Source organism: Pseudoliparis swirei, chromosome 5 (genome assembly GCF_029220125.1).
Source record: "Pseudoliparis swirei isolate HS2019 ecotype Mariana Trench chromosome 5, NWPU_hadal_v1, whole genome shotgun sequence".
NCBI classification, from domain to species: Eukaryota; Metazoa; Chordata; class Actinopteri; order Perciformes; family Liparidae; genus Pseudoliparis; species Pseudoliparis swirei.
Window position 1 is genome coordinate 2,979,668 of NC_079392.1, and position 20,980 is coordinate 3,000,647.

The 20,980-nt window shown below is 40.7% G+C and overlaps 1 protein-coding gene across 1 annotated transcript; it reads left to right on the forward strand.

The window, feature by feature from the left end:
• The first annotated feature begins 7,444 nt into the window (after positions 1-7,444).
• On the forward strand, positions 7,445-20,466 carry gamt (guanidinoacetate N-methyltransferase). The gene is made up of 3 exons (XM_056415017.1): positions 7,445-7,750; positions 10,920-11,069; positions 20,167-20,466. The coding sequence occupies exons 1-3, from the start codon at positions 7,573-7,575 to the stop codon at positions 20,373-20,375; spliced, it is 537 nt and encodes a 178-aa protein (XP_056270992.1). The 5' UTR covers positions 7,445-7,572; the 3' UTR covers positions 20,376-20,466.
• Positions 20,467-20,980: the final 514 nt, after the last annotated feature.

The following is a 20,980-nucleotide window of genomic DNA, read 5'->3' on the forward strand; positions in this document are numbered from 1 at the left end:
CTCTTAAAGGGGACGCGACTCATCACAGCGGGGGCCCCGGCTCTTAAAGGGGACGCGACTCATCACAGCGGGGGCCCCGGCTCTTAAAGGGGACGCGACGCATTACAGCGGGGGCCCCGGCTCTTAAAGGGGACGCGACTCATCACAGCGGGGGCCCCGGCTCTTAAAGGGGACGCGACGCATCACAGCGGGGCCTCGTGCTGCACAGCGTGGGGGGGGGGGGGGGGCGACGTTGATTTAATTTTCAATTGAATTTAGTTGATTTTATATAGCCAAATATCACAAATTAGGAATTTGCCTCAGAGGGCTTTACAATCTGTACACATAGACATCCCTGACCTTTGACCTCACATCGGATCAGGAAAAACTGTATGGGATTTTACAATTGGGCACAATCATTACGGCTCGTATTATACTATTAATGTTTTTAATTTTTGTGTGTAAACTATAAATGTGCTGTACTGTAGCTTTGCATTGTGTGCATTTCGTTTTCTTCTTTCCAAATATACACATTTTGATATAATAATGATATAAGTCATTATTATAATTGTTAATTCATATTTACTTGAAATGCATGGGTACTTGTATTTTAGTGGATTATCCAAATACTTTTTACATCAGTGGAACAACATTATATATATATATATATATATATATATTGCCATTTGGGGTTGTGGATAATCTAAAGACACTGACTTACACTTTAATATTCTCTTTTGAGCTGCAGGATTTGCTTCTGCAATGAAGCAGTTGTTGCATCATTAAAGTTTTATAACCAAATAAACAGTTTTATAAACAAATATAAACCCATATTGTCACATTCCAGCGTCGTATAATAATAATAATGTGCACATGCAGGAAGGTTTTAGTTTCCAGGGTAAAGCAGTTTTTTAGTATGAGAACAGATCCCTGATGCATGTTTTTTTCCTGTCATAGATGTTTTATTGAATTAACGCCTCAATATTTCCTGAATGCAAAACAACACCTGCATTCAAGATTTAGTGAATACATATTTTTGCCTGATGGCAGAAAAACATGAATATCAGCCTCTACTCGAGAAGTGGGTCACTTCTATAGACTCGTACATCATATATTTTGGCAGATAATCTACTGGCCCCTTTACTCTCTCAGAGGGTATTTTAATACAACATTATAATACCGTGTGTAATACTGTAAAACTGAACCCTCACATCCACACATACGATGTTCATGCAACATCAGGCAAACAACTCAGAACATGCAATACTTGTATCGCTAATGAACAATAAAAATAGAAGTACACAGTATTCCCCAAGCTGTTCCCAGTGAGATTCACCCTCTCATTCAGGGCCTTTCCGTTTCCTCCATTAATGACTTTTAGAGGACACAATGAGGTCACACTTCATACACGTCGACATGTGTAACACACGTTCTCCTCTGGGACCGAGTCGACCGACGCTTCTTTTTACTGGATGTGTGGAAAACAGCTTGATCATGTTTTCAGAGGGTAATTGGTTTCTACGTTAATGAAGAGTTCATCTGGAGCAGGAGGACGATGTCGTGATGACTTCATGTCCTCTGCAGTAACGTACACCGTGTTATTAGTACTAGTAGAGCATCATATTGTTGTTTGTCATGTCCAAATGTTGCACCTTCCACCAAAAAAAATTCCTCGTTTGTTTGTGAAAACATTCATTCTTTGGCAATAAACCTGTTTCTGATTCTGATTCTGATTCTGATTCTGATATCATAGCGTGTTTTAATTTGATGTTTTAATTAGATGTAACTAACACCTTTAGCTTTCAAATAAATGCAGTGGAGTAAAACATACACTATTTCTCCCTGAGATGTTGTGACGTAGAAGTATATAGGAGTGTAGAATGGAAATACTCCAGGAAAGTAGAAGAATCTAAAAATTGTAATTTCTCAAGATTAAATTCCATCGGCTTTGGGGATAAAACAAACAGCAAACAGCCCCCTCTTCCTGTTGCAATACAACATGCATCCAAATATATATATGTATAGATATATAATATATATATCTATATATATATAAATATCTATATCTATATATATATCTATAAATATAGATATATATATATGCAGATTTGAACATATGATCTGATGTATATATTACATAGATATATGTTTATATATATATATAAATATTCCCGAAATATATAATATATATATATATATATATGTGTCTCGGAAATATTTATATATATATATATAAACATATATATATATATATATATATGTTGATATATATATGTAATACAGTCGTATGCAAAAGTTTGGGCACCCCTGATAATCTCCATTACTTTCATCTATAAATTGTTGGGCATTTGGATCAGGAACTTCTTTGTCATATATATAATACTTCATGGACACAGTGATATTTTAGCAGTGAAATAAGGTTTATTTGAGAAACAGAAAACATGCCATATGCATCATAAGAGAATTAGACATGTGCATAAATTTGGGCACCCCAACAGAAAAATCACATTAATATTTAGTAGAGCCTCCTTTTGCAAAAATAACAGCCTCTAGACGCTTCTTATAGCCTCTGATGAGTGTCTGAATTCTGGATGAAGGTATTTTGGACCATTCTTCCTTACAATACATCTCCAGTTCAGTCAGGTTTGATGGGTGCCAGCGTGGACAGCCCGCTTCAAGTCAACCCATAGATTTTAAATTATATTCAAGTCTGGCGACTGGGATGGCCATTCCAGAACATTGTAGTTGTTCCTCTGCATAAATGCCTTAGTGGATTTGGAGCGATGTTTCGGGTCGTTGTCCTGCTGGAACACCCAACTCCGCTGTAACTTCAGCTTTGTTACAGATTCTAGAACATTATTGTCAAGAATTTGCTGGTACTGAGTTGAATCCATGCGACCCTCAACTTTAACTAGATTCCCAGTACCTGCACTAGCCACACAGCCCCACAGCATGATGGACCCCCCCCAAATGTTACTGTGGGCAGCAAGTGTTTTTCTAGGAATGCTGTGTTCTTTTGCCTCCATGCGTAACGCCTCTTGTTGTGACCAAAGAGCTGTAGCTTTGTCTCATCAGTCCACAGCACTGTGTTCCAAAATGAGCCTGGCTTGTTCAAATGTAGTTTTGCAGACCTCAAGCGAGCCTGTTTGTGGCGTGTGTGCAGAAAAGGCTTCTTCTGCATCACTCTCCCATACAGCTGTTCTCTGTGCAATGTGCGCTGAATGGTGGAGCAATGCACAGTGACACCATCTGCAGCAAGATGACCTTGCAGGTCTTTGGAGGTGGTCTGAGGGTTGTCCTTGACCATTCTGACCATTCTTCGCCTTTGCCTCTCCGATATTTTTCTTGGCCTGCCACTTCTGGCCTTAACAAGAACTGTGCCTGTTGCCTTCCATTTCTTAATAACATTCCTCACAGTGGAAACTGATAGCTGAAACCTCCGGGATAACTTTTTGTAGCCTTCCCCTAAACCATACTGCTGGACAATCTTTGTCTTTAGATCATTCGAGAGCTGTTTGATGCCCCCATGTTGCCACTGTTCAGAGGAGAATCAAAGAGAAGCACAACTTGCAATTGGCTACCTTAAATACCTTTTCTAATGATTGGATGCACCTTTCTATTGAATTGAAGGCTTAACGAGTTAATCAGACTAATTATGTGTTGCAGTTAATCAGCATTTAGTAGGTACAGGTATTCAAATCAACAAAATGATAAGGGTGCCCAAACTTTTGCACAGCCTATTTTTCACATTTGATTTAATTTCACACAACTAAATACTGCTACACTAAATATCTTTGTCTGGAAAACACCCCAGCACTCAGCGTTAACTAGAAAATGAATATTACACAACTGTGATATTTTGTTGTTGAAGACGGAGTAAATTATCATGCAGCCTCAGAGGGGTGCCTAAACTTTTGCATACGACTGTATATAAATATATATATATAAATATTCCCGAGACATAATATATATATATATATGTTTATATATATATATATATATGTCTCGGGAATATTTATATATATATATTTTTGTATATATATATATCTTGGGAATTGAAAACAACAACAAGGGAACTGTGAACCGATTTCATCTGACCTGCAGAAAAGTTGTTCTGACATTTGACCTTTGACCCCTGATATCTGGACGTTCCCTGTAGTTTGAGCCCGGTGGAGAAACGCCGAGGTCAGCAGGAAGTTGCAGAGGAACACAGAGAAGAGCGGAGCAGGAGACCTGAGGTCACATGACGAGGTCACTCCTCTAATCGTCTCCTTTTATGGAGATAGATTTGCGTAGCCGTGATGTGGTTTGATACATTGCATGTGGTTTGTGATTTTTATGAAGAAAACCTTCAAAGCAGAGAACATAATATAAACAGAAAGATACCAGAAGAGATGAAGAAGTTATAGAGCGGCCTTCTGAGGGGTTTCAGGGGTTCTCCGTGAGTTCTTCCAGGAGCGACTAAATAATGGCTGAATATAAGCAAACAATGTGAAGGGAGTCTTTTTTTATTTAAACTTTTCATATGAACTGTGGTTGTGTTTAAATAAAAAAAGTAAAATCAGTATCTTTTGATGTTTTTACAATTACTTTTCAGTAATTTGGACGTCGTGTGGCTTAAGATCCAAAGTAGAGAAGAACATGCCAGCAGAGACACGTGCACTGGATAATGTTGTATATGTCTTATTATGCATAATTCGTCTGACTATATTCTTCAGAGTACTGTAAAACACCAGTTATAGGTCTCACTCAAGGGGTTTTTTGCCATTGAATGTCAACATTTACCAAAAGTGGAACATTTCCTGGAGCTTCATCTCATCAAAAGGTTCCTGACGGGCTTTTTGACGAAGTAAAAAAAAGAGGAATGGTTAATTGATTCCGTCAGAGAGCGGCGGCCGCTGCATGAACGCGAGCTTCTGGGGGAATGAGTGCTCTTGAAAGTCAGCGGGGATGAAGAGCCGTGTGAGGGCGGGGGGGGGGGGACCCTCACCGAGGAGCCGGGCCCACTCAGCACCACCTAATGGGACTGGAGTGGATGATGGACCCGTGGAGATGATCCATTTGTTTAATGGCGTTTGAGTCACACACAGGGAGACGACATGTGACACTGAAAACTCTCACGGTTTATTAGAAGTTTGGAGGACAGAGTTTTTAGCTCTGTCAATTTTAAATGCAGTAAAATACGATCCTAGAATTATTTTGCAGATTAATCAAATAACCTGTTGAGACGTGATTAATTAGTTTGAGACTATTAACTTGTATTTTTTTGGTGTGAATATTTGCACATCTCATCAAACTAATGTTCAGCTCTTTTGATTTTGAAAACATATAATACACTTTTTTTATTTTTATGTATTGTACATTTTTATATATATATTTTTAAATACTTGTTTTTTTCTTTTCTCTTATGTTTATTGTTATGCAACAATATACCAGAGCAAATTCCTTGTATGTGGCAATAAATCAGATTCTGATCAAATAATAATATCCATCACAGTTTCATGTCTTATATATTTGTTATTTAACAGTCCAGTACCCGGTTATTACATTTATTATCAAAGACAACTGAGACATCTGGGATTTAAAAAAAAATCTGTTATGCAAAATAAAGTAAGCAGAGGATTAATCATCACATTAGCTGCTAATTTATTTTCTATGATTAACTAATTAGACCAATTGTTTCAGCAAAAAATAGAAATAAATAGAAATAAAGGGGCTTCTCCAAGGTGCTCATAATACCAGCCACGCGACTAATGGAGGCTCAATAAGTTCATGAAGCTCTAATAAAGTTATGGAACAGGAGCAAATGTACATGTGTGATTCTGACCCACTGGAGTAGTTCACTTCAGCTGTCCATGCTCAGAGAGCGGGACAATATACGAAGAGCTCTCACTCTGCTGCAAGAAGAGACCACTTCACAAAGCCGAAGGCCCAATGAAGTGTGATTCAGTTCACTACCTGTTAATAAACAACAAGGTTTTCTTTTAAAGGAGTAGTTTTATATTTCATTTTTTATTGGCTTCCTTGTCAAAAGATAGATGAGAAGATCAATACTAGTCAATACTAGTCATATCTATTTTATATTAAGTCACGGCTAGTTGGCTTAGCTTCGCGTAAATACTGGAAACAGCTGTTCTGGTTGTCAAAGGGTGGACACAAATCCATCAGCACATTTACAGCTAAATTATTATTATCATAATAAATCAAGTAGATCTAATTTGTTCAATTTAATACTTTGATAAGTGTAAATTGACGCGTTTTGGTTTTAGATTTTTTATATAAGTGCTTCTCAGTGTAGCTCAGTGGGGTAAGAGGGCCGTCCTGCAACCGCAAGGTTGTGGGTTCGATCCCCGCTCTCCCCATTAGTTGCAAGTCGAAGTGTCCTTGAGCAAGGCACTGAACCCCCAGTTGCTTCCCGGGCGCTTTACCGCAGCCCACTGCTCCTTAATAACTAAGGATGGGTTAAATGCAGAGAACTAATTTCCCCTTGGGGATTAATAAAAGTGTATATATTTCTTTGTGACAATATGTAGACACCGGCTCACAGTGACTCAAGTCCTCACAAGTGCAAAAAAACTAAATATAAACAATTACATATATATACATATATATATATGTATATATATACATATATATGTATATACATACAGGACTGTCTCAGAAAATTAGAATATTGTGATAAAGTTCTTTATTTTCTGTAATGCAATTAAAAAAACAAAAATGTCATGCATTCTGGATTCATTACAAATCAACTGAAATATTGCAAGCCTTTTATTCTTTTAATATTGCTGATTATGGCTTACAGCTTAAGAAAACTCTAAAATCCTATCTCATAAAATTTTAATATTTCCTCAGACCAAGTAAAAAAAAAGATTTATAACAGCTGAGTGTTTGTCAAGGCTCAGGAAACCCTTGCAGGTGTTTCGAGTTAATTAGACAATTCAAGTGATTTGTTTAATACCCTACTAGTATACTTTTTCATGATATTCTAATATTTAGAGATAGGATATTTGAGTTTTCTTAAGCTGCAATAGTAAAAGAATAAAAGGCTTGCAATATTTCAGTTGATTTGTAATGAATCCAGAATGCATGACATTTTTGTTTTTTTAATTGCATTACAGAAAATAAAGAACTTCATCACAATATTCTAATTTTCTGAGACAGTCCTGTATATATTTATACATATGTATACGCTGATTTGGATGTATGATCTGTTGGATATATATATATATATCCAAATACATACATATATCAGAAATATACACTTTTTTGGCATGAGTATAATTAACTTGCAAATATGCAAATCTAAAACCTCCCTTTCAGGCTTCACTGGGCCTACTGGGGAACCAACGTGTTCATTCTGCTTCTTTAGTTTGACATGGTTCAGTTTTTTCAGCGCCGAGTGAGTCATCTTCCCGACGGAGGATCTTGGACACCTCCTAGCCTCTCAGGGAATGTGCGCGAGCCCTTTGACACGTAGTGGAAATTCCGCCTCGCCAGCACTTATGAGCCCGATATAAACCGCCTCCTGCCGCCTTTCTCTCTTCTGTAAGGAGACTCAACAACCACCACCGCCTCCCCGTCAACAACAACATGAGCTCCGCCGCAGCGCCCATCTTCAGCAAGGGAGAGGACTGCAAGACCTCCTGGCACGACGCTAGCGCCGGCTACGATGAGACCGACACTCACCTGGAGATCATGGGCAAGCCCGTGATGGAGCGCTGGGAGACCCCGTACATGCATTCCCTGTCGACCGTCGCAGCCTCAAAAGGTAACAACAAAAAAGTTACAGGGAAGCGATTCTTCGTCTCCTTATCGGACACCGTACTTTACTGACTGCTTTTGAGGGAATAACCACAAAATAGACGTTTTACTGGCATTTAGTTATGCAACACGTTATTTGTCATTCAATTATATATATAATAATAATAATAATTCTAACTTATATTTATCCAAAGACGCTTTATATTATATTAGTTTTATAAATATAAATGTGCATCAATATTATACTCTATAATTTTAAATGTTGCTGTGAGGTGAATAATCTGTATCCTCTATTCCAAAGAGCTGTACTCGTTATGCAGATTTGACATACTTAATAGTTTGCACGAAAATATTGTGCATAAAACTCACATTTGGACTATTCTCATATATTTATTTTCTAAAAATTTATTTAGTTATGCAACACGTTATTTGTCATTCAATTATATATATATAATAATAATAATTCAAACTTATATAGTGATTTTCTAAATACGCAATGACGCTTAATATTTTATTATATTAGTTTTGTAAATATAAATGTGCATCAATATTATACTATGTCATTAAAAATGTGAATAATCAGTATTCTCTATTCCAAGAAGCTGTACTCGTTATGCATACTGCATACTTGACATACTTAAAAGTTTGCCTGAAAATATTGTGCATAAAAAAAAAAATCTCACATTTGGACTATTCTCATATATTTACTTTATAAAAATATTTTTTATGTGAGGGGAAAGTATTGTTTTGAGTTTCTAAATGTTACTTTTCCATTTAAACATGTAAATGAGTATTTAGTGAGCTGATCTGGAGGAGTGTGAGCAGCTGTGTGAGGACAGCAGCTGTTCCTCGACTCAGGGGAACAGTCCAAGTCTGCAGAGCTTTGAGCTGAAAGAAATGGACTGATCCACACACCCGTACAGACATGTGGGAAGGGACGAGCATGTGCGCTGAAATACTGTCTGCACAACACGGTAGAACGGTCGTGTGTAACCCAGTTTACACAATCTCTTGACATTATATTTGGATTAATTCTTAATTGCAAGTTTAAATTCGATTGTTTCAGCATAAACTGAGATCCCGTTTGATAAGACAGGCAAACCACATTTGTGAAAAGACATTTATTTGAAGCAGCAATCACTTTAAGTTAACTACAAAAATGTGTTTTTATTATTTTTAATTAGATGTGACATTTATTTGTATATAAGAATGCAGGATAGTCCCATTTAATTAAAAAATGTTCTGAGGAAAATCAGGACAAGACAGAAGCAGAACAATTTTGGAAATAAAAGTACAAATAAGCAGACTTAAAAAATGTAAATGTGATTATTACACAGAGTTGCGGGCTAGCGCCTCAGTAAATCATCATGAAGGAGCCTTTAGCCTCATCTATTTATACGCTTCTCTGAAAGAAAAGGAAGCGCGTTGGCTTTCACCGCGTCGCCACGAGTTACAACCGGCAGGGAGAGAAAACTACAACGACCAGAGAGCATCAGGTCTTCTATGAGGGCAAAAGAAAAAGCCACACACTGCAAGAAACACAAGAAACACACTACAAGAAATACACTATGAAACACAAGAAACACACTACAAGAAACACACTACAAGAAACACAAGAAACACACTACAAGAAATACACGATAAGAAACACAAGAAACACACTACAAGTAACACACTGCAAGAAATACACTACAAGAAACACAAGAAACACACTACAAGAAACACACGATAAGAAACACACTACAAGTAACACACTGCAAGAAATACACTACAAGAAACACACTACAAGTAACACACTGCAAGAAACACATTACAAGAAACTAGGGCTGTGAAACGATTACAATTTTTAATCGGGTTAATCACAGGTTTTTGTGGATTAATCATGATTAATCACATATTACCGATATTCTCTATATATTTTGTGAGAACATAGAGATTTATGACAAAAGACGGATATATACATTTATACATTCTTCTATACAATGGTGCTGCAACTCAGCAGTTATTTAGCAGTTTTCTTCCATATGGAACATTAATACATCTTCATCCTAAACAGAATGTTTAACCCTCCTGTTACCTTTCGGGTCAATTTGACCCCATTCAATGTTAATGTCGGTGTTCTTTGGGGTCAATTTGACCCCAGGCTGTTTTTCACTGTCAAACATATAAGAAATATCAACTTTTTTATTTATTTAAAGGGCTATTTAGGTAGTCAACAAACAAACATAAAGTACCTCACACTTAAACTTGGGAAGCAATATTAATTCTAATAATTTTCTGGAGGTTTTAATTGCTGTGGTCAAATCGACCCCGAGGGTAAAATATGTTAGTACATGTAAAGGTAACAGGAGGGTTAAACAGAACATTTTTCTCTTGTTTGTCAACCATTAACTCCACCATGATACAATCTAAAGGCCTCTAGTCTTCCTCTAGCAGCTGCTGAGGCAAACTGACTGTGTGGGTTTTCTTTTTCTTCATGAACTGGGCCGTGATGAAAGGGACGGCGGGGACACCGCTGCAAAGCTGAAACCTCACCGGCCCGGACAGGTGGACAGATTGACAAGTGACTTTTTTGCTCGGTCGATGCGCGCACGGAGCTCTGTGGCGCGAGACGGAGATCGATAAGTGTTAACGCAACGCGAAGAGACAGAAATGACATGCTGCTGTGGAGATACGATCAACAACAGACGTTTAGTTTAATAAAAGAACAAAGACGTGCGATAGAGAACATGTCAGGGGGCGGGCCAATCTTTTAATGCCATGCGATCTACCGACACTACGCCGCGATCGACTGGCAGGTCGCGATCGACGTGTTGAGACCCTGATCTACAGGAAGTAAAAGTCGTAACAAGGTTTCCGGAGGTGAACCTGCGGAAGGATCATTACCGATGAACAGACCGTCTGCATGAGAGCGGACAGAGTTCAGATTGAAGTGGTGTATTGGAAGCTCATTTTGCAAGTGACTTTCTTTCGTCCCGACGACCAACAACAGACGGATTGGAAGCTCATTCTGCGCATGCGTTAAATGCGTTAAAAAAAATAAAATAGTTAAACCTGTAATTGAATTAACTGAGTTAACGCGTTATTTTTCACAGCACTACAAGAAACACAAGAAACGCACTCAGACGCCCGAGCGCCTCATGGTTTGTTGTGTTTGGTTGTTTTCTGTCCGGAAGGCGGTCGCGTCCTGGAGATCGGCTTCGGCATGGCCATTGCCGCCACCAAGCTGGAGTCCTACCCCATCGAGGAGCACTGGATCATCGAGTGCAACGACGGCGTCTTCGCCCGCCTGGAGGAATGGGCCAAGTCTCAGCCCCACAAGGTCTGACATCACCTTAGCGTGTTAGTGTGTCTGCACACAGCCACCATGAAACACACTGCAAGAAACACACTGCAAGAAACACATGAAACACACTACAAGAAACACACTGCAAGAAAACACACTGCAAGAAACACATGAAACACACTACAAGAAACACACTGCAAGAAAACACACTGCAAGAAACACATGAAACACACTACAAGAAACACAAGAAACACAAGAAACACAAGAAACACACTGCAAGAAACACAAGAATCACACTGCAGGAAACACAATACAAGAAACACAAGAAACAAACTACAAGAAACACAAGAAATACAAGAAACACACTACAAGAAACACAAGAAACACACTACAAGAAACACAAGAAATACAAGAAACACACTACAAGAAACACAAGAAACACACTACAAGAAACACAAGAAACACAAGAAACACTACAAGAAACACAAGAAACACACTACAAGAAACACAAGAAACACACTACAAGAAACACAAGAAACACACTACAAGAAACACATGAAACACAAGAAACACACTGCAAGAAACACATGAAACACACTACAAGAAACACACTGCAAGAAACACAAGAAACACACTGCAAGAAACACAAGAATCACACTGCAGGAAACACAATACAAGAAACACAAGAGACACACTACAAGAAACACAAGAAACACACTACAAGAAATTCCAAGAAACACACTACAAGAAACACACTGCAAGAAAACACACTGCAAGAAACACAAGAAACACACTGCAAGAAACACAATACAAGAAACACAAGAAACACAAGAAACACACTACAAGAAACACACTACAAGAAACACAAGAAACACACTACAAGAAACACAAGAAATACAAGAAACACAAGAAACACACTACAAGAAACACACTGCAAGAAACACAAGAAACACACTGCAAGAAACACAAGAAACACACTGCAAGAGACACAAGAAACACATGAAACACACTACAAGAAAACACACTGCAAGAAACACACTACAAGAAACACAAGAAACACACTGCAAGAAACACAAGAATCACACTGCAGGAAACACAATACAAGAAACACAAGAGACACACTTCAAGAAATTCCAAGAAACACACTACAAGAAACACAAGAATCACACTGCAGGAAACACAATACAAGAAACACACTACAAGAAACACAAGAAACACACTACAAGAAATTCCAAGAAACACACTACAAGAAACACAAGAAATACAAGAAACACACTACAAGAAACACATGAAACACAAGAAACACAAGAAACACACTAAAAGAAACACAAGAAACACAAGAAACACACTGCAAGAAACACACTGCAAGAGACACAAGAAACACACTACAAGAAACACACTGCAAGAGACACAAGAAACACAAGAAACACACTACAAGAAACACACTGCAAAAGACACAAACACAAGAAACACACTGCAAGAAACACAAGAAACACACTACAAGAGACACAAGAAACACACTGCAAGAAACACTACAAGAGACACAAGAAACACACTGCAAGAGACACAAGAAACACAAGAAACACACTGCAAGAGACACAAGAAACACAAGAAACACACTGCAAGAGACACAAGAAACACACTGCAAGAGACACAAGAAACACAAGAAACACACTACAAGAAACACAAGAAACACACTGCAAGAAACACAAGAAACACACTACAAGAGACACAAGAAACACACTGCAAGAAACACACTGCAAGAGACACAAGAAACACACAAGAAACACAAGAAACACACTGCAAGAGACACAAGAAACACACTGCAAGAGACACAAGAAACACACTGCAAGAAACACAAGAAACACACTGCAAGAGACACAAGAAACACACTGCAAGAGACACAAGAAACACACTGCAAGAAACACAAGAAACACACTGCAAGAGACACAAGAAACACACTACAAGAGACACAAGAAACACACTGCAAGAGACACAAGAAACACTACAAGAGACACAAGAAACACACTGCAAGAGACACAAGAAACACACTACAAGAAACACAAGAAACACACTGTAAGAGAATACAAGAACATACTGCAGAATCACAGGACATCAAGGAACATGTTGGAGCACACTACAGGAGCCATGATATCACAGACCTTTACTTACAGAACCATGAAACACATACATAACACAAGTGTCGGACACACTTGATAGAACATGAAGAGAGCAAAAATGTGAGCATGGAATCAGTGAAGACACTCAATTTTACTCCGCAGAACACACTGTTCAGAGATCACAAAACACTACAGACATCTAAGAAAACATTAGAATTGAACACTGCAAGGTTCTCTTCACACTACAACTGAGAACCAGACACACATTTCTAAGAATACCTAGATCACTAGCTTACATGAAGGTTGATTCATTAAGCACCTCTGAAACACAGTCCAGAAACGACACTGCACAGACACACTGCTGTAAAGTGGTAAAGACACAGAATCGCATAGCAATGTAGTGTAACTATTGAGGAGTGAATACACAATGTTAGATCCATGAAACAACTGCTTTAAAACTCAATGAAACACAATAAATCATCACTTAGAGAAGATGTCGAAAGATTACTGCACTGTTCAAGAGGACTCAGTATAGCTCTTCAGAGCACACATCAGTGCGACTAACACACTTGAGGGTCTACCATCGACATCTTAGCAGTAACAATGCATAACACTGCAGAGCCTCTAACTCGTAAGACCTCATCTGTCAAGAGATCTTACAATGACAGTAAAGATGTTTTGATCATGTAAGTACTTAATGGAAACATGCATTAGAAGACATGTGCAAGTAATGTAAGCACACTGCTGAGTCCAATTCCAGAGACATACTTACCTACTACAGAGTGAATACTACAATGTCATTGATCTCACTGGCAAGAGACTCATGAAGTCCAGAAACACTTAGAATGATGTATAAGGTCTTATGATTCAGTAATCATTAACTTCATGCATTCTGATTCATTACACATCAATGAATCTCTGCACTTGGTAAATCTCTGATTAGCACAGCTGACTAGAACTCACCTATCTTAAATGATTGTTCATGAAAAAGGTATACTAGAGGATTGAAACGGAAATCACTGAATGTCGGAATTAACTGAAACACTGAGGAGCCTGAGCCTTCCGAGAAACTCAGACTTGTTCATAAATTTTGTTTACTAATAGTCTAGGAAACATTACATTCTTATAATAGGATTTTAGAGTTTTAAGGTTAACCATATCGAATATTAAAGAATAAAGGCTGCAAGTATTTAAGTATTGAATGACAGAATCAACTGTGAATTGCATTAATAAACACTTTTCAAGTTCCTCCTGACACATCCTGTTATACTTATTTCAACTTGTCCATTGTATCCTCACACTACGCAATAGGCTGTTTGAGTCATTTAAACTACAGAGTCATACACATTAAAAGTTTACATAGATGTTAATATTTCTGTTTGTTTTCTCAGAGCATGACACTTTACATACAATAAAGAAATTAGTACATTGTTAGGAGATGTGAGTACACTACACTATGTTTGTCTCATTGTAATAGTGTCTAACGAAAAACAATACTGGCTTTATCGTGTGGTCATAAATAAACCGGTGTCTGATAAACCATTCAGCTGTAATCACGAGGTTTCTTGAGAAAATATGAATTTGGGTCAGATGGTGATTAGGAAGATACTTAGAAAGAATGCCCTAAAAATGATTGTGCTGATATATGGCAAAGCATAATTGTCCTGAGTATTAAATAATTAATTTTTTTCAAAAGTTTGGTGTCTTTGTACCACTGATAAAATCTAAAATTGTTTTATTTAGAAACAAAGAAATTAAGTAAATGTGAATATGTAAATACATAAAGTCAAAAATTAAGAATATAATGTAATATGATGTTTTCCAAGTCGAAAAAATAATTATACTGCTATGTCTTTTGTGTGCCTAATAGTCTTATTAGGCCACTATTTTATTATTTCTCAGACAAAGATAAGCTGTTATAGCTGCTTGTTTCAGTAAAAGGGTTTTTGATTTATGTTTTTGCACTTTCCTTGCTAGTCTTCTTATGCTAACACTTATGCTCTTCATTAGTACACTGGACCATAAGCTACTTTTTCGATACTCTACTGTGGCTTTTTTCACTTACAGTGATACGTATCGTCACATTAACTAATGTACTGGGACCGTGTTCTAGCTGATCGGCTGTGCATAAGTCTTCTGCCTGGAGAAAGACATGTGATGCTGGAGTACGGAGATAGGCTCCGCTGACGAGCTGTCAAGCGGAGTGGCTAACCAGGAGATACAAACCCGGTACGTCACATAAGGAATGAAGGTCTTTGCGAGATCAAGACGGATTGAAGCTCCCGAATGACCGAGAGTAGCAATCCTGAGACAGTCTCTGTGTTTGCACTGAGACGTGCTGCACGACATAATCGGATCAAGCTCTTATGCCGAGTTCAGGATGTTCGGAGGACAGGACGCTTCATATGACGTTCAGTATGAGTCTGATCCTGTTTATGTGACTGAACGTGACCTGCAAACGGACCTGTCATGAACTCAGACACTCTAGAATCAGAACAGGTTTATTGCAAGAATGATGTTTCACATAACAAACAGGACTGTTTTCGGTGAAGTGCAACTTTGGACATGACAAACATACAATCAGCATGGAGGAAGGGAGGAGAGGAGCAGGGAAAAAGGCGTGGAAGACAGGAGAGAGAGGAGGTGGAAGAACGAGGTGGTAGTCCCTGGTGACAGTCAGTCAGTCCTGGGATCCTGATAGCGACCGTAATAATGTTCGGGTTGGTCATTGGAAATATCCCGAGGAGGAGGCACTGCAGAAATAGAAATGTGATAACGTTCTGATGTCGTAATGCTCAAAAAGGAGAAAGCGCATGTCCCGATTAACGTTCAGGAACGATATTTGCCAGGTTAGTCTCATTGTCTGTATGACATAGTAAAAGAAAATTGGCCTATCACTATTGATATCATGAAAATACTAAGCTATTAACAGATGACTTAAAAACAATGAAACTCGACACCTACAGGATACATGAGCCAACTGGAACAAAAACTCTGGCTGTGTACTATTAGCATGGCAGGTCGATCGATAACCTGTAGTTCACCAGTATCCTGGTGAAGGCCAACCGCATCAAACAGAGGGCTGGCTAATATAAGTGCTTCAGATGTATCAATGCTGGCATTGGTGTTTCCATGAGTTCAAATATACGACTCATCACGATCACATTTTCTGGAACATCCTTTCTATCCACTGTCCGTATAGCCTGATCCAGACCTAAGCGCTACATGAAGGCTGCTTCGGTCTGGAGACAGGATGCTGAGAAAGCCAGGCACCGTGAAGCTCAGGAAGGGGCCTCGAGAAGTAAGGGCTCACTGAAAAAAATTTTGTCTGCATAAGAGATATGGCTTAAGGGAAGACAGAGGCTCGGAGGAAGACTGAAGTTTTAAGGTTCGTTCACGCCCCGCCTGCACTCACATCCGGATCACCCCTTTGTCCCTGCGAGTGGGACAGAGCCTCAACAAGGAAAAACTCCTTTGAGTGATGAAAGACGCTGGGACACCAGCAGACGAATCTGAAGACGGTTATTGTCAAAGAACTGCGTTCAAAGACTGATCGAGGTTTCATAGTGAACTTGGAAGTCGGCTTGAGACGCGGCTGGCCTGCAGAAGAGACATGGCCAAGAACGCGACCCAAGGGAAAATGATGGACCCGTATCCTGGGGCAAACGCCCATAATGTCCCTCATATTAAAAATTAAAGGTTTTGTTCGGTGTGGTCCTATCGCTGCCTTCTAGGAGGTACACACAAAAACAAAATGTTGTATTTTGGGGAAACCAAAGAATAAGTTTTGGGAAAAGTTTGTTTAAATAACGTTCCAAAATGAATTTAAAAAAATATGATTTTTTTCTGTTCAAAGAAACGAAAACACTTGAACGTGGGCACGCCAATCTCATTTTGCCCATGTCTATTATTGGAGGATAAAAACAGGATTGCCAGGATTTTTAAAAAAACCGAGAATGGTGGAAGGCGTGCTTGAAGGCCAACTTTCGAAGGAGCGCTTCTGTAGCGAACATTGGGAACTGTTGGCCGTGACAGGATGCGCCCGTACTATTTGCCGAGAGAGTTCCGTCCGCCATTTTGGTTATGGAGTATGCGTGCCGCCATCAGCTGGGCTGAGGAAGCTGTGGACACCATCCACTCCACTGTGTCTGCTCTGCTGAATCATCAGCCTGGAGCATTCACTTGGCTATCACTGGTGACTTTAACCACCACCACACTGGATAAAGCTCTGTAACCTTCCATCAATACATAGACTGCCCAACTGGAACAATAAAACTCTGGACTTGCTGTATGCTAATGCAGGGGCATACAAGCGCCACTGCCGCTTCCCCTCGGCAGGTCTGATCATGACCTGGTCGGCTGACACCAGTATGTTCCTCTGGTGAAGAGGCTGCGGTGACCACCAGGACTGTGAGGAGGTGGTCTATAGGCTAACGACGCTCTACAGGACTGCTTGAGTCAACGGACTGGGATGTGCTGTGGACCGCACGGGAGGACATCAACAGTATGACCGACTGCATCACGGAATACATCAAGTTCTGTGAACACACCACCATCCATCACGGACTGTGCGCTGCTTCCCAACAACAAGCCCTGGATCACCAGGGACCTGAAGGCGCTTCTTAACATGAAGAAAGCTGCTTTCAGGTCTGGAGACGGATGAGCTGAGGAGGCCCAGCGCAACCTAAAGGTGAAGCTCAGGAGGCAAGGACTCCTACAGGAGGAAGCTGGAGGCCAAACTCCAGCTGAACAACACAAAGGAGGTGTGGTCTGGCATGAAGCAGATAACTGGCTTCAAGGTGGGAGGGAGACAGCCAGGGGCTCCTGGAGAGGGCCAGCAGGCTGAACTGTTTTTTCAATAGGTTCAGTTCACAGCCCTCCCGTCTCCTCCACACATCACACCTCCAAACACCTCCTCCCCCTCCTCTGTCCCCCTGCTGAGCTGCACATCCACCGAGCCCTCAATAAGAATGGGCTCCACCACCCTCCTCCCTCTCTCTGTGACGACTAACCAGGTGAGAAGACAGCTGGAGAAACTACACCAGCGCAGAGCTGAGGTCTGATGGCATCAGCCCCAGGGTCCTAAGACCTGCGCCACCCAGCTGTCTGGTGTCCTGCAGCTCTTCAACCTCAGCCTGAGGCTGGGGAAGTCCCGTGCTGTGGAAGGCGTCGTGCCTGGTCCCTGTCCCTGTGAAGTCAGCACCATCTGGCCTCAACGACTACCGACCGGTTGCCCTCACCTCCCATGTGATGAAGGTGCTGGAGAGGCTGGTCTTGGCCCACCTCCGACCGCAGGTGAAATCATCGTTGGACCCTCTGCAATTTGCTTACCAGCCTCATGTGGGAGTGGGCGGCGCCATCATCTACCTGCTGCAGGCTCAGTCGCACCTGGATGGAACCGATGTCTCTGTGAGAGTCACTTTCTTTGACTTCTCCAGTGCGGCAACACCATCCAGCCACTGCTGCTGAGTGAGAAGCTGCCAGGTGGGTAACCCGTGGACGCCGTGGGCCAGCGTCCACCATCTCCTGGATCACTGACTACCTCACAGGCAGACCACAGTTTGTCAGAATGGGCCGTGTGCTGTCTGGAGCGGTGGTCAGTGATGTTGGAAACCCACAGGGAACTGTTCTGAGGCCATTCTCCTTCCTCTTCACCCTGTACACCAGTGACTTCCAGTACAACACGGAGTCATGCCATCTGCAGAAGTACTCTGATGATTCTGCAGTGGTCGGGTGTATTAGGGATGGAGCGGGAGGAGGAGTACAGGGCAGTGGTGAGTGACTTTGTAAAGTAGGCGATGAGAACCACCTGCGGCTGAGCGTGGCCAAGACCAGAGAGATGGTGGTGGACTTCAGGAGGAAGGCGACAGCTCCTACACCTCTGAGTGTCCTGGGAATGAGCGTGGACAAGGTGGAGGAGTACAAGTAGCTAGGCGTCTCCATCGACAGCCGACAGAACTGGAAGGCCAACAACAACGCGGTGTACAAGAAGGCGATGAGTCGTCTCTTTTTCCTGAGAAAGCTTGATCCTTCATCGTGTCCAGCAGGATGCTGCAGATGTTCTACCAGTCGCTTGTGGCCAGTGTGCTGCACTTTGCCATTGTCTGCTGGGGGAGCAGCATCAGCCGATGACACCAGCCGTCTTAACAAACTGGTTGAGCTGGCTCCATCATCGGCTGCCAGCTGGAGCACCTGGAACGGGTGGTGGAGAGGAGATCGTTGAAGAAACTGGTGTCCATATTGGACAACCCGGACCACCCTCACCACCTCCTACAGGGACAGAGGTACTTTCTCAGACGTCTCCTCACGCTCCGCTGCCACAAGGAGAGATACAGGAGAACATTCCTGCCGTGGCTATGAGGCTCTACAACAGTTCACCTCTTGCCAGATCACCCTAACCCTTCTTATATTTTGTGTTTTGTTTTTTTATTCTTGTGTTGCTGCTACTGACTCGACAAATTTCCCCTTGGGGATTAATAAAGTATATATCTATCTATCTATCTATCTATCTATTGCCTAATAGTCTTATTATTGCCTAATAGTCTTATTATTGCCTAATAGTCTTATTATTGCCTAATAGTCTTATTGTTGCCTAATATTCATATTATTGCCTAATAGTCTTATTATTGCCTAATATTCTAATTGTTGCCTAATATTCTTATTATTGTCTAATATACTTATTATTGCTTAATAGTCTTATTACTGCCTAAAAGTCTTATTGTTGAAATCTTAATGAAAATTGCTCATCCTGTAAGTCTAAATAAGTATATTTATTATTTTTGAACAAAGGTTAAAGTTTATTTCACAAGTTTCAAAAAGTTCCATCAGTTTATTTCTAAATGCTCCTGGATTTCAGTCAGTGGGGAAAAAATGCCCACTAAAGAAATCTGTAAATGTCGCACCCTGGATAGCGGATGTTAGTTATTAAACACAACATGTTGCTCTTTACTCTAGCGTGAGCCGTGTTGACGTGACTGAACACACACACACACACACACACACCATAACTATCGGTGTTATCTCCGCCTGTCAATCATCGCCGCGATAGCTTCAAGGTCACGGCGCTGTGTGTTAATGATCTGCAGGAGACCCAGGTGCCCAGTCTGCTGCAGGCCGGCTTCAAGAAGGACAAGATCAGCAGCACCACCATGGACATTGCACCGCCCGCCGAGTGCAAATACTACGCCTTCAATAAGATGATCACGCCGACCATCGTCAAGGACTGAAGGCCAACGCTTTGGTTCTTCTTTTTCCACAATGTGCCTTCAAGACTGCTGACCGCCGTCTGACGTTCAATAAACACGACTCAGACCCCCAGCTGCTTGTTTTTATTCCACTTTTATTTGTTGTTCTGTGGTTTCAATGGGTTTAGTGCTTCATCAGTAAATATGTGAGACAACAGGAACCTCATGGAACCAGATGGAACCTCATGGAACCAGCAGAGATGCATCCTCACCCCACTGAGTCTCATCAGGGCTTAAATTACCCAGAATCCTTCTTGTCCGTCACCATTTTAGACCAAATAGAAAATATAATCACAGAAACTTAAGCGCATTCGTTGCGGTGAACTTCAGGAAGTCTTCTTGAGCCGAGGCAGACGGGAGCTTCAGTTCAGTGGTGGAAGAACGACACAGATCTTTACCGTAGAGTGAGATGAACATCGACTCAAAGTGTGAAACTTAACTCAAAGTACAAAAGTTCTTAAAGTAAAACTCCTCAATGTGCTGAATAACTCTGTTATTACAGAATAGTAGTGTCGGGATAACGGTGTGGGAATGTGATGCTTCCCGTTGTCGTGCAGCTCTTCCACTGCTGGGTTAAAGGTCTGCAC